Below are 19793 nucleotides of genomic sequence, written 5' to 3'. Positions count from 1 at the left end.
CGGCGAACAAATGTATCAGTAATACATGAGAGCAACTGCCTTTTGTAAAGATTGCTTTGAACACAGTGTGATTTCTCTCCAGACAGCTGTCATCAAACCGACGAGCCTGTTGGACCACCTGATACTGTACAGTGGGCTTTTCTGCCTTTTTGGGTGAGAGTCAGCGCTGTTGCTGAGAAGCAGCGCTATCAGGTAACAGGTGTGAGGCAATGCCGTGGGATGCTGGTATGTCGCTCCCAGTCCACAGCTGCTGCTCTCTGCCTCCTGTAGTTGTCCCAGAGCTGCATCTTGAGAAACTTTCATCACCTCCCCACCACAGCACCATTAAATCCTTTTGTGTGTCTAAACACTTTAGACTCCCTCATCACTCAGAGTTGGAAATCTGAGAAAGGTCCAATCAACTTAGCAGACCATTACCTCTGTCTTCTCGCCGCAGGCTTTACAGAGAACACCCCCTGGACATAATAACTGTAATACTGGTATTTTTATATTCTTTTTTTTTGTGCTCTATCTTTTTATATCACATCCTTGTATGTGCAGTTCCTACATCACCTGTTTTAAATTGTTACTGTTATAAAGTTCTCTACAAAAAGCACAAAATATCTATAGACATATAGACATAGACACAATTCCCTGCTGGTGACTGGAAATACTTCACTTGTTAGATCACCTTTTATACTGTTTCCTTGTAGCTCGCAAGGATCTTTATCAGAAAATGGATCAACTTTATTTCCACAGAATTTTGCCGTTTCGCTGTTGACAAATGTTTGACTACACAGTGTATCAGAGTAAGCTGACAAATTTGATCAAATGCAAATGCAAAAAGCCCTTGTCAAATATCCAGAATACATTTAATTCACAGGCGGATTTTATCCTTGACACTGTGCGAGTGAAGATTACACACACACACTGCTTGCTTTATTCTGTTAGTCATCAGAGTGATATTTGTCTTTGAGTCTGAGTGCAATCTCGTTCTCTTCAACGTGCCTCCTCTTGTTCTGACTTCTCCTCTTTTTGAGATATAATATAGCTGACAACACAAGCAAAAATAAGGATGCCAGCATCATACCCAGGCCTACTAACAGTGTCAGCTGAGCAGAGCTCGGGTTTTCTATCTCACAGATGGAGGCCTTTGAAGGTGATTGAACCAAATCACGTGTCCCTGTCCAGGTGGGGGCCTTGTCCAAATGACAGGGCTCCATGCTTTCATTGACCAACAGATTAACCCAGACAGTGCTATACAGCGGAGTTGGCTTCCCCTCATCTCTGACCACAACAAACAGGTGATGCATTCCCAGGTCCTTCATTAGAAGCTGCTGACCTAATGTGATGTTCCCTGACCTTGAATCGACCTGGAAGGGGCTGCTGTTTTGCATTGGCTCTGGTGCAACATGAGTGTAAGTTATTTCTGAATTCAACCCTGAGTCTTCGTCGATAGCATAGATCTTTGTCACCATGGTGCCTGCCATTGTTGCTGGAGAGACAGTCAGGCACGAGGAGTTGCTGCTGGGAAGGATCACTTTTGGCTGGTTGTCATTGACGTCCTCCACAAAGATAGTTACTCTGGCAGTGGAAGTCAAAGCAGTCGGGTGCCCATGATCGCTGGCCAGCAGGTACAGTTCATAGCGGTCCTCTTTCTCCCGATCCAAGTTGGTGGTGGTTCGAAGTATCCTCTGGGTGTTATCCACTACAAAAGGTCCACTGCTGTTTACAACATTCAGCTCTATGTTCCCATTCTCCCCTTTGTCTGGGTCTGCAACCCCAAATTTCCCAACTGGGGCGAACGGCGGTACATTCTCATGGATAAAAAAGATAAAGTGAGGGGTTAGGAAAACAGGTGCATTATCATTCTGGTCCAAAACACAAATGGATACTGTGGCCAAGGACTCCAACGGAGGAGAGCCGCTATCTCGTGCAAACACAGTGAGTTTGTGTACACCCTGCTGTTCCCTATCCAGAGAGGCTGACACAGACAGTTGACCAGTCAAAGGGTCAATGTTAAAGATGGTAGACGTGTGTTTGCTCAGCCTGTAGGTCACCCTGCCGTTGTATCCACTGTCTGCGTCTGAAGCTGAGACCTGCAGCAGTGATATTCCAGGCTGGTTGTTTTCCTCCACCTCCAGCTGGTAGTGAGACTGGAAGAAATGTGGGGCATTATCATTAACATCTGCCACCAACACCCTGATCACACTCCTAGAAGGAACAATCACAGACCCTTCAGCTGATCTCCCCTGTGCTACCACAGAAATATGATGTTCCCTTTTTATCTCATAGTCTAAGGGCTTTGATGTGGAAAGCAGATATTTGCCATTCTGTAGGCTTAAAGTGAAAGGCACTTCACCCTCAATGGAGAGAGATGAGCCTTTAAAGCTGTTGTCACCCTCGAGCTCTAAAACAGCTAACACAGTAGGGGGCTGGTTCTCTGGTAACACCATAGTTTGGTTTTGTTGCTCTGCTATGAACCCGATCTTGATAGTCAGCTCTTGGTTTGCCTTGGGGAGCACAGATACAGTCACCTGAGTGTCTGCTGGGGGGCAATGATGGCCGCTAGCTAACACTTTCAACAGCAGCTCCTCAGCGGTGTCACTCTGGAGGTCCTGTGTTAGTCTGATGTACCCAGTGAGGCTGTCGAGGCTAAAGAGCTTCTTGGCCCGCTCGGAGACTTTGGGACTGAGGGAGTAAACGATGGCAGCATTCAGCCCTGAATCTGGGTCTGTGGCACTGACCTGAGCAACCAGCATGTTCTTCCGAGCGTCTCCGGGGATAGTGACACTGCGGGGGCTATCAGAGCTAAAGCTTGGACAGTTGTCATTAACATCTGTCACTGTAACTATTAAAGTTGCTGTAGCACTTAAAGGGTGTGTGCCACAGTCAGTGGCCACCAGCAGAATCTGATACTGGTCCCGAGCCTCCCTATCGAGACCTGTTTTCACTATCAGCATGATGAAAGGTTCTTCAATTTTTAAACTGAAGACGTCATCAAAATTCTCAAGGTGGTACTGCAGTTCTCCGTTGCGCCCAGCATCCTGGTCCATAGCCTGGTCGTCCAATAACAAACTAGTCCCCACAGTCACGTCCTCAGACACCCTCAGGTGTATTTCACTGTTTTCAAAATGAGGCGCATTGTCATTGATGTCTTCTATGATCACAGGAAACTGTATAAGGTCTCCTGAGGGCCCCACGACCGCATTGAGTAGAATAATGCATTCCTCAGCTTTTGTCTCCTCGGGGCAGAGGGCCTCGCGATCCATCTTTTGCTCAGTGGTGTAGATATTCCCTGTGTTTTTGTCCATCCAGAGATACTCCTGGGTGAGGAGCTGGTACGGAGGTGGAAAGTATTCACTAAATGACCCAGCCAGGGTACCGGGCTCTTGTTCCTCTGGGACAGTGAAATGGACAGAACCACATACGATCTGCCTGAGATGGACCAGAAGCAGCAGATTCTGATGTGAAAAGAAACAAACTGTGAAACAAATAAATAAATAATACAGCTTTTTTAAAAATTGCTGTGTATAACTTGACAGCCTTATTGTTCCACTTCAACCCCACAGAGTGTGAGGTTTTTCCACCTAGTGATAAGGTTTTAACTTCATGCCTCGGTGAGCTATTTTAAAAGCAGCCAACTGTACAGTGAAGGTAATGCGATGCCCCTCAATTATCTACAACCAATTATACTCACACACAAACAACACACACACACACACACACACACACACACACACACACACACACACACACACACACACACACACACACACACACACACAAAATAAAGTGTGCATTCAGATTATATTTTTATACTATAAGTTATTAAATGATATTTTCTTTTGTTTCTGCACCTGAACAAATATTTTAATTAGGTTTTCTTTAGAAAAAGGCTCCATTTATATATAACAACTCTTCAGTGCTTTAGCTGTTCTGATACACTTACTACACACAATTTCAAAACTAAAGAACATACCATTATATACTACTTATATGTTATTATCCAATCAGAAACCCATACATTAAACACTGTAGATGCCCCTAGAATTGCTAATCCATCAGTTCAGTCTTTTTCACTCACTGACCTGCAGTCGTCCAGCCCAGTTCATATTATCAGGAGTCCCATGGCCCATTGCCCTCACACATGTTACCCAGGTTCTCCAGTAGCAAATGAGCTCTGAGGACAGAGGCAAAACCCTAAACCTGCAAAGCCCAAGGCATAATTCATTACACGCCCCTCCTACAACACTTACCTTGCGTGTCAGGCGGACACAGGAGAAGTCAGAGGAACAACAGGTTTACTTGCATGAGTTGAATTCATTTTTTGTTACAACTCATGCATGCTAAAGAATGAAATACCGAGTAATCTCAGGCTTACGTTGTGCACATATCTTGCCTCTAAACTACACAGTGCAGGATTAATTCGCCAATACCAAATGTGCACACACATCTTTTTCTTTTACTGGCACATCTGCCATCTGTTTCTTTCAGACCATTTTAGCTGTTTTGGACATTTTAGTTCCTCTCATGCCTTCTGCTACTGTTCTAACCACCTTTCCATGAACCTTTATAACCCTGGAGATGAAGTTTTGAAAAATAACATCAGCAACAGTGTTAACAATGCCAAATGCCTCTGTGTGCATACACGCACAGATGTAAACTGGCAGTCTTTTTCCATGAGTAAACACTTGTGATGTGAAGAAACTAAGCGTGTTTACTCAAGCACAATTTATTATCACATTTCAGGAGCAAATATTGAACTGGAATTTCATTTAATCTGTAGCTATATTTAAGGTTCATTACTTAGATGCAAAACATATAGTCAGAAAAGAAAACGTACTGGACTATTACACTGTAGCTTCACTAATATTGTGTTGTGTTAGAAACATTAACACATTTCTTATACAGTAACACACAGCCTACATGCTAATGTAACATGCTGCACACCTTTTTGCATATTGTGCTAATTATACTTAATTAATTACACGGTTAAACTAAGGACTTTTACTTGTGTGGTAATTACGCACTGAGAAGTGCACAATATGGCACATGGCCGTGCGCACATCGGCACAGATGCTGTGTGGGAGTACAAGTTACACTTGAGGGCCCTCTATGGACAGAGCTGAGTGCTGCAGCACTAACAGCACAGTTATAAAAGTTTTATTAAACAAAAAAAACTGAGGGTGAGAGGGAGTTTTTGTTATTGAAGCAACTTTAATTCACCAACGGTGTGCGTAAACCTTTGAGCTCCTCTATAAATCCTATCTTTACTAAAACATGATCAAACTCTTTATGAAGGAGAGAAACTTTTTTTTTAATAAAGTCTACAGACTTTCTGTTTTGACTGTAAAGCGTGTGGAAAAAACTGCACGCCTCAAACGGGGTTGCGTGACGACTCGGTGCCGTCACACTTTTCCGCTTACAGGAGGACCTCTGTGGTCTCTCTGCGCGCTGATTGGCTGCTCCGAGCCGGAGCGGACGCGCAGGCTTTATAATAAAACTTAGCGCCCCGCTCCTCAGCCTGAAAAAAGCGCTCTGAACCCCGAGGAGCTGTAACTTGGTGGTGGTTTATTTTACTGCTTCAGCATGTCCTCAGTCATCAACACAGGTGAGTCCGGTGACTGGAGCCATTCGTCTTCAATGATGATACAGTGAAGATGTATTTTACCCTTCAGGTGTTGTTATATTAAAGCTGACTGAGTGTGGAGTCATGTAGTCCGCTGTGGTTTAGTTTCACGTGTTTTTACAGAGCATCTACTTTAAAGCTTCACTTTTTACAACTTACTGAAGACTTCTCAATGTATAGTCTGCTACTTTCATGGCCTCCTATTTCTCACAGGGTGTTTTATATTCTTGTTGGCCTAATAAAGTGGCTTTGTGATAAAATGGGTATGGTGGGATGGGTAAGCTGAGATGTGTTAAACCTATACTGTATATATATTTTTATTATTATCTTATCACTAAACCCAGAAGAAGAGTCCAAACATGTTGTCTTATGGCCTCCCAAAGAATATAATCTAAGTTTAATATTTAAAATGTAGCATTTGTTTTATACACAGTTGTTTTAATATGCCTTATGGGCTGTTAGGTTTATTTTCACACATCCAGTTATCTGACACAAACCACTGACATCACTTGAACTGCAGCATAGTTATTTCTCCTCCACAGTAATTTATGTAATACTGTTTTTTTTTTTTTGCATTTAAAGTTTTTCTGATTATTAAGATTGTTTTATTTTAAAAATATTTCACATATCCTTAACTTAATCCGGGTTTTAAAGTATGTAAGTAATTATTTTGATGTAGAGTGTGCTTTTTTTTTAACTTGATTTCCCCTCTTACAGCACTCACTAATACTATTGTGATTTCTGAAATAACCTAGATGATCCCAGCATTTTCTTCCCGTGGCGTAAAGGGATTTCTTTCCAACCGCTGTCACATTTTCCACAGAGTTGGAGCTCGAGCTGGGTGAGTTGCTGCAGGAGTTCCAGGATGTGGTGGAGGAGCTGAAGGCCCCTTCTCAAAGCAAGCCTCATGCTTACCAGCACGTACTGCAGGAAGCCAAAAGTCGCACGGGGCTGGGAGATGACAGCGGAGTCGAGGACTCGGATTACAGTGAGTACGAAATCACCACCCTGGAGCAATGTTACTGTGATTAAGATAATGTTTGTTTAATACACAAAGCGCAGAGAAGGAAAGATATTATTTAGCGCGTCATTTGTCTGTAAGTGAGGTTGTATGGAGGCCCCATGGGTACTGGTTGAGCCCCTTTATCAGGCCAAACAACTGCAGCTTGACACTTTCAATTTGCATGAAATTAGTGGTACAAGAGGGCACATCCCTTTACACTTCTGCTAAAGTGGCTGTTTTGCACATGACAATAGCTGTGTAGGTTTTATAGCTTTTATAATGGCTGTTTATGGTTCAACCCATCTTTTGTAATTGTTTCTGTTTTCGTTGTTGTTGCTGCTGCTGTTGTGCGTTTGTCGATGGTTATGAGATAAAAGGAGAAGGAGTGTTTCTCTGCTCCCTTGTGTCGTCATTATTGAAAGTAACGTTTCAACAGACAAGCCGCTTTCCAAAAGCTGACGCATGGGAGTTGCTCACAGTGAAAAGCGTTTACCTTCATTTTACCGCATGTTATCATCGTTACGTGGAACTCCTGCATTGTGCTTTAAACGTGCTTTTGTTGACCTCCTGCATGGGTTGGTGCTCGTCTTGTCTTTATTATCTCGGCTCACTCTCTTCTCTCTTCCCTCTCCCCCCCCCCCCCTCCAGGCAGCGAAGCTTCTTTGGGAAACAGTTTGAACACCAGCGAGGAAGAGCTTCACACAGCAGGCATAAAGCTGGCACCGAAAGGTACTAGAAGCTTCCATCAGCCTATCTCAATCCAGATAGCCCTTGTTCTTACAGTGATCACTATCACTTTTTCTGTGATCACTATCACAGCAACACAAAACCCACCACATTAAGCTGGGAGCGCTTTTGTTTTTACACAACAAAGCCCCTGCCGCTGTGACTGTGACTCTCAAGCCCCCTGCTTTCCAAGTCTCCTGCAGGGGTTATTTGTGCTGCTGTGTGGTGGTGAGGCTGGCTCAGGTGTGTGTGAATGAATAAAAAAGCTCTTGTGTTTTGTTGCATGCATTAAAATGTCAATGAATGACAACAAGAGGCTGTCCAGGAGGTGTCACTCACTGTGTGTTTGTACCTTAAGATATTTACAGCAGACATCCTGGTGGGATCCATCAAGCTGTCAGGGTTTTAAAAAGCTGAACATCGGCTTTATCTTAGACGCTGATCTTGTAGAAAATCTTTTAGAAAAGAAGCTGAAAATGTTTTTTTTTTTTTTTTTATTGCTAGTGCAAGAGCAGCTCGGCTCATATGTAATCCTGGCACTTGGATTAGCTTTCTGCTTTTGATCCAAAGGAAATACCACTTAACTGAGCTGCGTTCCCCACAAAAAATGTTCCAATGCTGTTTTTTTTTTTCCTATAGTTTCTCAAATTACCTTCTCTTGCTGTCCTCTTTTGCAGCCAAGCTGGGAGACACGAAGGAACTTGATATTTTTATCGACATGTTGGACCGGGAGCTTGCTGGTGAGTGTAAAACAACTGACTCCCCGTATCACTCAGTGGTTTTTTTATTCTTTTTGCACCTAAGCTGACAGGCCGGCAGGCTGCAGTGTGTATTGGTGACAGAGATGCTGCCAGGTTGCATGTTTTGTTACACATCCAAAAGTGCCTAGTAGTAGCCACCTTGTTTCTACCTGGTACTGTCCCCTTCCTGTTTATCTCTGAGCACCACTTGTGGTGTAAATGCCATGTCTGGCAACTCAGGTGGACTATCTACACGCCCTTTAGTGATAATAGCATACTTGACTACATGAGCATCATGATCGTGCTCTCAGCACTGAAGCAGCATTGTAGACACATAAACCACAAAGAACAAAACATGCATCCTCTCCTATCAGTGGTCTCTTCACAGAGAGAATTACAAATGAATCGGAACTCCCCCCGTATCTGTACAAAGCTCAATTATTAGTCACTGCATGTTTGCAAGAGTGTTTTTTTTTTCCTTTTGTGCTGGCTCCTGAGCTTTTGTAGTTTTCTCTCTCCCTCTCATGCAGAGATGTGAACAGCGAGAAAAAAGTAAGCCACGTAGAGGGGGGAGAAACAGGCTGTGGGCAAAATGGCTGGCAGATCTACACCAGTGCAGATCTGAGGAAGCAATTGCTCCCGTTGCTGCTCCAGGGAACAAAGGCTAACATCGGAAAATTAAAAGAGCACTCTATTCCAAAATGCAAGAATACCCCCAGAACCCTGGCAACTCCATGTCCAGTCAGCAAGACAATGTCCCTGCAGCATGGGATCCAAGATGCATGACATATTCTCGAAACTAGACAAAAACACTGCCTACAGTATAGAAAGCATACTTATGTCATATTTGAAAATGCTATAAAAACTATGCCAGTAAAGGGCTGTAAATCCTCCGTGCCATCTTTATAATAAATAGGGGCTAGAACTAGGGTTGTAGTTTAAAATTACAAATGGCACTTCAGTTTCAAACTAATTTCTACTCCAAGGGGTTCAGATCTGCTGTGTATATTCTGATGTTTCCAGTGTACAGTTCTTGTTAATATTCATGTTTATATAAGATGTTGTACAGATGAATGCACATGAAAATAAAGGGAAGATTTTGATTATATTTTGTACTGTATTTTACTTTTTTCTCACATTTAAAAGCATATAAACGTACACACAGCCTTGTCCCATTGAAAGCTATTCAGTTTTATTGAAAATGCTCTTGACAGTACTGACAACACATTATATTCAGCGTGCCTACACCCTCACCGTCTTCTAATTGACTGTTGCTAGTGTCATGCTACATGTCCCAAGAGCCCATCACCCATTCTTTTTTGTTTGGATCCACGCTTCCTGTATGTCTGTGCTAGTTATGCTTCGAGTTTCACTTCTGCCACCAAAAGCGGAAAACCACAAATGTAGCTCAGGCAACATGTGAAGCATGAAAAGGGAAATGCGTCATGGTGTGCACTGTAAGTGACAATGTTCAAATAGATGTATTTTGATTTTTACAGTATGTCAAATCCCAGCTTCGAACTGGACGACGGAAGTTGTTCTGCTAAGGTGGGGTCATCCGTCAGGCCGCACTTTAGCAGTTACCTCACGGGGACTTTTCTATCATGATTGTGTTTATATTGTGCTGTCATTTCAGTGCAGTATAGGTCTATCAAGTGTCATCCCTGCACAGATGTCACCTCCTTGTTGCCAAAGCAACATGGCTTAAAGAAACAGACAAGGGTGAGGTGCGTGTTCTGGTTGTTAGGTGTAATTTTTCACTTGTGACTAGTGACTTTACACTAACTGACATCAGCAGGATAATCCACCTGAAGCATGCAAAATTATTTTTAGAAGCCACTTTAAGTGCAAATTTGAGTTAAGGACGAGGCTGAAGTAGAAACAACAACCAACAGTCACTGAAATATTTAGCTCCACAGCTTATTGTAGTCACATTTAGGACCGATTTCAGGGAGGTTACAGTCAAGGAGAAGTTTTGCCTGTCAAGGACCAGCAGTTTATTGAGTTGTTATTGCTTTCTCCTTAAAAATCCCCCAGACAGCTGCTGATACGACCCGCCAGCCTTACCACTGGCCCTGGTGATATATAGTGGATAGACTGCTTGGGTGGACGTGCTATTTGACATCATTCTGCGGCCAGAGGAAGGAAAGACATTTAAGATACTGCACCCTCTCTGTATATGTCTAATTAAAAGACACTTTGTTGTGAAAGTTCGGCTCCTCTCTGAACTCTGGCCAACTATTTAACCCTGCTGACCATGAAAGGGGGGTGGTGCTGGAGAGAGGACGAGAAGGGAATAGAGAGGGAATAGTGGGAGAAAATGAACTCTAAATTTGACACGACTTTAAAGCAAGGTGGAAGAATGGGAACAGAAAGAGACCAAAAGGGAAAACGAGAGTAACAATAGGAAAATACACAGGGGTGGTGTAGAGTAACCTGCTCCTCCTGTGTTGTCTGTTCCACTTAGAGGAACACGTAGATGACTGATTGAGGCCACAGCTGTTCAGGATAACAAACAAAGTTGGCTTAGACGTGATGGAACTTCCCTCAGACGGAGGGCACATCTTGTTCTCAGCAGCCGAAGTCAAGGAACTGCAACAATGCAGGAAACATGACAGTGGCGTGCACATGAAACCAAAAGGCATTTCTTTGGAATTCTCACTTAGTTTTTGTGTAACAGTGTGTTTCAGATCCTCAGCTGTGTATGCGGTCTAGTACTTGACAACGCCGCCGCACTTATCTGCTCTAATCTACCTTGTCATTTCACTGAGCAAGAAAAGTCACTCGCAGCTAATTATGCTGTATGATTTTTATTAGATTGCTCTTCACTGGGATCTGATGTAATATATCAGATTGTCTTGTGGGAACACCTCCCCATTGTTTATCCAGTAATTACTATGGGACTGGGGTTTGATTGGCAGCACACCAAACTAAGAGGCCAATATGTCAGCCAGTCGCCTTGTTTAGATAACAGACAGAGTAAATGATGAATGAACTGAGTTCATTAACTGATAAATTAAAATGAATTGATGTTATGATGAGGCAGTGAATGGTCTTGAGAGATGAAGACATAATAAATATCATGTTTTACCCCTCATGGCCATCACCTATAGACTTAGGCATCTGGGTAATAAATGTCACATAGACTTAAAATCTCTACTCACATTGCTAGTTAGCAAGCTAATGAAGATGTAATTGAGTATAGCAGAAAGGAGACACTTGTTATTATCAGACAATGAGTAAATGAAGCAGAGATATGGCCTGTGCAGTGAGGCTATCATGGCCAAGATGAGTGCAGCATGCAGAGCACGCAGTCTTCTGTCATCTGCCTGATGAGAGACCAGAACATCGCCTCTCCCCTGAGAGATCCTCAAATGGTCCAGGCTAACAACACTCTCCCTAGGAATTAACTGGCTCGACTGCTGGTATGCTCACCAACCCAACCCACCAACACACAAACACACACACACACACACACACACACACACACACACACACACACACACACACACACACACACACTTACACACATACGCTGAATCATCTGACTGTGTGTTATATAAGCAAGGCCAGTCCCTGAGCCCGGATCAAGGTCTCAGATCACTGCTTTGTTATTCTTGCAGAACTCGCAAAAGGCAGACAGAGGATCTTGAGCCCTAAAAGGACTTGTTGCGGTGCTGTGAACTAATACATCTCATATGACACCTTATGCTGAGAGAACACTTTTTTTTTGTTAATTAATATTAATATTGTGACATACAGGATAGTACACAATCAATAATATTTAATATGCCACTAAATGAAACTAACAATGTGTTGTAGGGCTGCTGAAATATCTCACTGTGGAATTCAGTACAAACCTCCACGGTCTCTAGAGGACACATAATGACTTTAGTGACGTTTCCTTCTGGCATGAGTTGAGCGTGAAACACGTCAACAGCTATGAAAAAAAATCACTCGCATTCATCAAAAGGAATTCCTGTGTTTAGAGCTACTTCACAAATAGTAGCATGTGCCCATAGATAAACTAACATGTGAGCGCTGCTACTGCAAACCTGTCAACAGCATTTAGCTCAGAGCTGCTTCAGTATTGCTGGAGACTCTTAGGGTTGTTTTGGACATTTCATAACATCAGAAAAACTAATAACTTCAAGTGCTGTTTGGGCTTTAAACGTGAAAAAGACCCACGGTCTAATGCAATACTCACTCAGGAGGAAACAAATGAGCACTGCTCCCTCATTTTAAACTCATTACTTTAGTGGAAACATTTTAATGGCTTATTTGGATTTTTTTGTGGTCGCTGTCACGTAAATCCAAATCTCCACCTATAGGAGATACTGTGGTTCAGAGTGTGGGACAGGAAACCAGCGGAACTCCTTTCTGGGGAGTTCATTCCCAAAGAATGTGACTCACGCAGACTTCTCTGGGCTTCAAATGAGCCATTACATCACTGCTGAGTGGGGATTTCTTGCCGCCACTTCATCCTTCCTCTTTCAGCTCAGACAGGAAATTTACTGGAATTCATAACTGAAACTGAGTTATCCATAGCTTCTGTAATTTAAACAATGCCCAGTATAATTTTACACTGAACACTGGGGAGAAAAGGGGGCAGTTAAAAACAAGCTGTGAGAGGATGTGGATGCTTGAGTGGAAGTGACAGCGGACATAGTTTTAGCAAACGCCACGGGTGATCGAGTGGGCAGGAATAACTGTGTTGTTTATTTTAATGTAGTAAGATAGCAAACTGTCAATCACAAGAGATGGCCTTAGTAGATCTTTACAGCTGTGAAAAATATTTCTAGTTGTCTTAGTGGAACAAGTAGGATCAAATAGATCATTTTGAGATATGGTCAACTTCAAGATGATCAAAATGATTGCATCTTTAAAAACATTAGATAATAGAAAAAGTAATAGATACCAATTATATTTTATGTTTAAATACAGTATTAAATATATCTGGGTCAATTTGGGTAAAAGATTACCATTGAAACATCTATTCAGTTTTGTTTTTCTTTAGAAAAACTGAAGAGTTCTCTGCAAAAGACTAACGTTTAGCCATCACTGACAAATGAAAGTCTCTGCCTCTCGGGGTAAAAAATAGGCTTAACTTCAAAAGATGTTTCCAGTATTTCACAGGAAAAAAAAATGGTGCAGAGATTTTTGTGGAGTAAGCTCAGATATTGAAGTAAAACCCTCAATGTATTTGATCTGAAAGTTCTGTGAAAATCCTGGTATCGTGGATTAGCACTAAAGATCAAATTGGTGCTACTGAAAGTCACTGTAATGTGATCTAAGTGATAAGATGCCCCATGTCCTCTGGGAGACTTGTAGTCTGTACCAGAGCGGCACAGGCCAGCGAGTACACACACACACACACCAAAGGTTCACTGACGCAACCTTCCCCCTGCCGCCAGTAACCCACATGTGAGAAAGGCATTAGTGGACTGCCATCTGATGGTGATCTCCTGCTGATGCAGCTGAGAGATAGCGCCTGGTGCTTGGCCACAGCTGGCCGGGAGCGACTTCGCAAAAGACCTCTGAATCGGCAAGATAATGCTGTGAATGATGAGGGCAGTTAGAACAGAAATGAAACATCCCACAAGTTGCTGCGAAACTTCCCTCTACCCGTCCGGCCTGCAGGACTGGACCTGCAAGTGAGAAGCATTAGCCGTCGAGCGGCGTCTCGTGGTCACAGGGTTTTCTGGACAGGAAACAGGATAAATGCTGTGTCGGGGCTTAAAATGTGCTTGTTGCCTGCTGTTGTTACTTCCCTCACGCATACTGGGAACGTCTCAGCAGCCTCAGTGGTATCTCCAGGCCATCCATCTTGCAGAGGGCAGATCATTATGCAGTCGACAGGCAGCTTTAGGCCGAGGGCAGGTGGGACTCCTTGGACTAGATGAACTATAGGCTGCTACTGTTCTTAACTGGACCTTCATAAAAAAAGGAAATCAGCCCCTTTTTACTGTTGAACAGCACATTGCACTTGAGCTTGTTCCAATCCTGCAATGCTGCCACAGTTTGTTGCACCCAAAGCTGCATTTAAAAAATCACGCTGCTGTTGCTTCATCTTTTTTTCTTTTATTCGACAAAGCCCATTGAAAGACCGAAAACAGTAATGAATTTATCTTGCTAACAAGTGCTGTCTGTGCAACCGAAGCCTGTAGCTTATTCCTCTGCGACACAGAACCTCGCCATCATCCAACAGTCATTAAAAACACATAAAACAGCCGCACCATTGGGTCATATTCTAGTTTATTCTGACACAACTGTGCAGTAGCGATTTCTCTGGACAGCAGCTCCACGTTGGGCAGGTGTCACTGAGCATGCTGGGGGGGGGGGATGTGGCTCCTTGTTTTTGTTAGTTTGACGAGCTGCGAGGAAAACTGTCTGCGTTCGTCGCAATTAAACAACGTCTCACCCACAGGTCCAGCTCTAGTTTGGCTCTAGTCTCCGTGTTTTTTAATAGCTTTGGATGACAGCGAGCTAAACAGGGCAGAGCCATATGCTACATGCGGCCGTGGCTCCACACACAGCACTTGTTAGCAGGACGAATACATTGGTTGGTTTTTGCTCTGTTTGTGGGATTTGTTTATAATAATAATAAGAAGAAATATAAATCACGCCAGGCTTATCCTCTAATGCAAAAGCTGTGTGATGTTCGGACGAGCGGAGCACTCAGACACAGCACTTACAGAGATGCTCTCCTGGATTGTGCTGCTCTCTCTAATCATTTAGAGATAGAATGAAAAATATACAAAACATTTTTATCAGCACCAAACTCCTTGGTCTTACGCCCACTGAAAATGAATGGCACATTCTATATTCATGAGGACCACAGTAAGATACAGAAAGAATAGATATTTTATTTCGATTACTCCAGTTTGCGCGATTATAAATACATTCTATGGACATAAACAGTAAAGTAACAGGGCATCTTCAGGAATCTGTACAATGACACTGAGATAACAGAGATTTGTCATGATGTATTTGGGCTCAAACACCATTAGTTTTGTTGATTTTCGTTCTAGCTTCTAGTGAAAAATGCGTTACAGTAACTGGGTTTGATGACGCCAAAAAAAGCTCCAGTGCATGATGCTCCTTGTTAGGAAACCTGAAAAAATATGCCAGTGATTTGTCTAAATGCTCTGTGGGTACAAAACAAAATTGTCAATAGTGTGTTTTTCACACGGAAATAATAGATTATTGATGTTTTGACAAAATGCAGTATGATTTCCCTTTGGAGAAAAACAGGCTATTTAAATTCAAAGTACAAGAGTTTTGGTTCAGTAACTGGTTCCACTCTGCTTCTCAATTAGTAATGTTCATTAGCTTCTTAGTCAGCAGAGAAACACCCTAACTCAAGAAAATTAGACCTTAAATGAGCGACTATTACAGATTATGGCACACACAGAGTAGAAGAAGGAGAAATGCTAGTCATGTCTGTGTGAGACAGAGGTAGAGCTGCTCAGATTGCATTTTGTGTGAGGGAGGATAAAAGAAACAAAAACAAAAAAAACTGCACAAGAGAAGAGGAAAAAGGGGAGCAAAGACAAATGAGACACAGGGTGAGAGAGATGAGGGCGAGGAAGAGGGTGAGAAGAAGTATAGGTAACAACACGTTCACCACGGTAGAAATAAAATTGTCAATATTTGTGCACACGTACGGACGCACACACCCACACACACACACACACACCTGCAGATCTCTCCCAGCGGGTGGCACTGTGTAATTTGGCACATCCATTTCCTACTCTGGATTTGTCTTCCGTGCTGTCGAGGCAGTCGCAAACCCCACTGGGGTATTCCAGCCAATCCTTGAATGATGTCAGTTTCAAAACACACTCTCTGAACTGCAAACAAATCTCGACTGCGCAAAAGTGCCTTGCTCATAACTGTCCTATTTTTCTACTGGAAGTGATCATTTCCTACTGAAGTCTGGACTAATTTCATCGAGCCTTTAGCTGTCTGATTGCAGTAGGAATGTGACCCCGTTTTCTTTCACTGCACAGCCACTGCAGTTTCCCTGGTCTTTCCCTTTGGTCCGCCACTTAATTATGTGACTCTTTACAGGGCCATGTATCCCAAAACCCTGTCCCCGAGGCCACCAGGTCTACCCCTGCCAGTACTCAGTGACATCTGCTCTGCTTTAATGGCATATGGGAAAATTACATGGCAAAGAAACAAGTTGCCCTCCCATGACATTTCTTCCCTTTGATAGTTCACTCTCAACTCTACCACTCAATTTTAGCCAGTGCCACTCTGTGTGTGTGGGTGTGTGTGTGTGTGTGTGTGTGTGTGTGTGCTGGAGCCAATGGAAACTGACCTCCCACCACTGCACACGGATCACACGAGGAGACTTTGATTAGATGACATCCTGTCTTAAAGGGTCAGTTCACCCAAATTACAAAAAACAAACAAACAAACAAACAGACAAACAAACAAAAGGAACAAAAAATAAAAGCGAAACGTGGAGCTTTCAGCTGGCGTTAGAAATATTTGTACTGTATTTAAACTTGTATTGATTTGGTCACACAGTATAATAATATGCCAAATGTGTTGGCAAAAGTCGCTTATATAATGATTCAGTAGACATGGAGCAGTATTAGGTTTCACTTAGAGCTGTATTTCTGTCTACCTGATAAATTTAAGTCCAGTGTTCACAGTCCTTTTAGTTCTATTTTTGTCAACTACTGAGGGGAATATCTCACTCCCCGGCTGATAAATGCTCCACTATGTTCACCAGCTAGTCCCTAACTGTGCCTCTGTGCTCTTTGGTGTGGAGCAGGTAGTATATAGTGGGTTTTTAGAGCTTTTTTTTGTTTTTTTTTTTGCTGAAAATAGCTGCCTGTTGGGTCTGGAAACAACTCTATGAAAGCAAACACATGTGGACTGCGGCAATGAACGATATGGACTCCTTTCACATAAATGTAGCTTCTCTGAATAATCCACAGTTCTCACTGTGAACAGTCTTTCTCAAAACGACTTTCTACACAAAGAGAAGAAAAGTCAAACTGAACGTGTAACAAGGACGTTTTCTTCTATGGAATTTGATATTACATTTTTCAAATGTCATATTTCAGTGCTGTTAGCACAACAAATACAACTGCATTCACTTCTATTGTACTGGGATGGCAGCATAAATATTTTTCTCAATTGTCCAAAAAACAAATGAATAAAGAAAACCTTTCTGCATGGTTACATGCCACTTTTGGTAAGACAAAAATATGTTTTTACGTAATTTAGACGGAGCCACCTTTTTAGGAGATTTTTCCAACACGAGACATTGAGTTATATTATGAATATATTTACTCATCAAAATACAACCCTGATCTTCACTTCCTGCCACAAAACAAGGTACAGCTGATATTATTGCTGCTGAAACAAGTCTGACTATTTGCATAGTGCACGAGCACAGAGACATTATTAAATGTTTCTCTGTGTATGAGACAGCTCCAGGTAAAACGTAACTGCTTGTTTAGTGGTTTCGGCTCAGGTAAAGTTGGTGGTTTATTAGAAGGTGAGCCCCATATAAGACAGGATACAAAAATAAGATGACTCATAAAGATCAGTCCCTAAGCAATTTCCCTCAAATAACCTCTTCTCTCTTTCTGCCACTGGCAGAATTGGTGATGAGCTGACCAGACTGCGCTTCTCGCACCGCTGCATCTCTAATCATTAAATACCAGTGGAAGCTGTAATGGAATACTTCATAACATTGTGGACTTCTATGTACATGAAGTGTCTAAGAATTGCAACGCTGATCTAGAATCACTGGTCCCGATGCATTACTGCACATGGCTGTAACGCGGGAGACAATCTGTGCTACGCCAAAATACTTGATGAAAATTGTCAGTTTTACTCACAGAATCAATAACTCCAGTTTTCTCCCTGAGAACAACATATAATGGGATGCAATGTGAGTACATCAAGGCAATCTTTTCACAATCTCCCATCGCTGCAGCTCTACTTTGCATGAATTACAGTAAGAAGTGGAGTTATGCACGCAGATAGGCCCCAAGCTGTTAGCCTGTTTTTCTCAAAGGTTTCAACAAGAGAAAAAGGAGAGAAGGAGGAGAAAGGAGAGAAAGAGGGGAGGTAGAGAGGAAGTCCTGGGGGGAGACTTGCAGTTGCTGCAAGAATATTTCTTTTTTAACTGATTCGAAATGGAAATAATAAAAAGTCATAAAAGGGAAGAAGAGAAAAGAACTTTGATCAAGAGAGAAATGAAAGTTTAGTGAAACTTTATATTCTTCATTTTTTACAGTTTTAATTTGGCACATGGCACAATCAGCATGTATGCATCTGGTATACATAAATAAATATTAAATATTTTATACATAAATATACATATAGAGCTCTTACAAAGACACCTAGAGCTGTCTTGGCTTGGGATGTTTCGAATGACAACAACGATACATTGAAATTCTTTGTGTTTTCGGTCTGAACTGTGTTTTAATTGTTGTGGAGTGAAGGGATATCTCCATAGAAGCCCTATACATATATGTATGTATGCCCATATTTATATATATATATTCAAAGAAATACAAGTGTGCACTGATGTAGGTTTATTCAGTGCAAACAGGCCACTGTCTGCTGTTGAAGAGGAACTCTTACAAAGTTGATGGAATCATGTCAGTTAGTTCATTTGAATCTTTAGCTATTTTTTTTTCTCTTACACGTAAAATAATAGATTTATTTCATAATCTTTAAGCAAAATTAGACATATATAATTTCGAAAATAACAAAAGTGCTATTTCGCAAAGACAGACACCCAGAGACGCAGCAGAAACACTACTGGTGGTGAACCAAAATCAACAACATGAGAAAGTCCCCAACCCACCACCCTACCCCCAAAGAAATCACATTATACAACAAAAAAGAAAAAAAAACCCCAACCAAACAAACAAACAAACAAAAAAAAAAACAGGTGCACGGACACACACACACATTCTCGCTCTCTCTCTCACACACAGACTCTGTCACTCGCTCACCACCTTTTGCATTTGAAAGTTCCGACAGCGCGTCTCTTCCTCTGTCTCAGCCTCTTAACCGCACTTGCACGCTAGGGAACGGGAAAAATCATTTTCACATGCACACAGACACACGGGTGCTCGAAGCAGCATGTGTACGTGCACACTTTGTGGAGATAATATCAGATAGCTTAACAGATAAAATTGGCTGTAAAAGATGCACTTTTTCTTTAACAAAACAATCACAGTAACATAGTATTTATCTCTGCCTTCTCATCACTCGGCAAGAGCTGTCCCAGACAAATCATTCCTATAGGAGCTAAAAAAAAAACAAAAAAAGAAAAGATAACGCAATTTGTGTGGCTGTTGTGTTGATATGCAACAGAAAGAAAAAAATATTAGTTTCCCAAAATGGGTTTAAAATCCTCTACATCTGCATATCCTCTAGATTCCCATCCTGGATTCAGTCTCTCATCTTTGAGTCTCATCAGCTTGTAACACACTCCACTCGGAATAGTCTGAGGGAATAGAAATAATGACAAAAAAAAAAGAAAAAGAAAAAGAAAAAGCTTTGTAAGGCATTGAAACGTAAAACAAAACAAAGAAGCAATTAAAAACATTTTGCGAGTATTGACGTAGAGGCCATTGTTCTAAATGTGTCTCCCGCAGGAGGAAGGGATGGGAAATAAAAAGCACTTTTCTTTGTTTTTTTTTTGTTATGAATTCAAGAAAAGAAGTGT

General features: G+C 42.0%; 2 protein-coding genes across 2 annotated transcripts; one reads left to right on the top strand and one right to left on the bottom strand.

Moving 5' to 3' along the window:
- Positions 1–834: 834 nt before the first annotated feature.
- pcdh20 (protocadherin 20) lies at positions 835–4132 on the bottom strand. Its single transcript, XM_026358578.1, has 2 exons — positions 4071–4132; positions 835–3443 (listed from the first exon to the last, which is right to left on the bottom strand). Exons 1-2 carry the CDS (start codon positions 4116–4118, stop codon positions 927–929), a joined length of 2565 nt encoding a protein of 854 aa, XP_026214363.1. The 5' UTR covers positions 4119–4132; the 3' UTR covers positions 835–926.
- A 1352-nt stretch (positions 4133–5484) lies between these two features.
- Positions 5485–9186, top strand: si:dkey-27i16.2 (regulator of cell cycle RGCC). The gene is made up of 5 exons (XM_026358579.1): positions 5485–5593; positions 6435–6599; positions 7263–7343; positions 8018–8080; positions 8611–9186. Exons 1-5 carry the CDS (start codon positions 5572–5574, stop codon positions 8616–8618), a joined length of 339 nt encoding a protein of 112 aa, XP_026214364.1. The 5' UTR covers positions 5485–5571; the 3' UTR covers positions 8619–9186.
- Positions 9187–19793: the final 10607 nt, after the last annotated feature.

The sequence above is a fragment of the Anabas testudineus genome, chromosome 10 (assembly GCF_900324465.2).
Source record: "Anabas testudineus chromosome 10, fAnaTes1.2, whole genome shotgun sequence".
In the NCBI taxonomy this organism is placed as follows: Eukaryota; Metazoa; Chordata; class Actinopteri; order Anabantiformes; family Anabantidae; genus Anabas; species Anabas testudineus.
This window is presented reverse-complemented; position numbering and strand designations above follow the sequence as displayed.

What these genes read in the sequence shown, in the direction of transcription:
- pcdh20 (XM_026358578.1), bottom strand. Translation starts at nt 4,118, where the DNA reads ATGGGCCATGGGACTCCTGATAATATGAACTGGGCTGGACGACTGCAG. An exon ending in ACTGGGCTGGACGACTGCAG is followed by an intron (nt 3,444 to 4,070) that starts GTCAGTGAGTGA and finishes TTTTCACATCAG; the next exon opens with AATCTGCTGCTTCTGGTCCA.
- si:dkey-27i16.2 (XM_026358579.1), top strand. Translation starts at nt 5,572, where the DNA reads ATGTCCTCAGTCATCAACACAG. An exon ending in GTCCTCAGTCATCAACACAG is followed by an intron (nt 5,594 to 6,434) that starts GTGAGTCCGGTG and finishes CATTTTCCACAG; the next exon opens with AGTTGGAGCTCGAGCTGGGT. An exon ending in AGTCGAGGACTCGGATTACA is followed by an intron (nt 6,600 to 7,262) that starts GTGAGTACGAAA and finishes CCCCCCCTCCAG; the next exon opens with GCAGCGAAGCTTCTTTGGGA.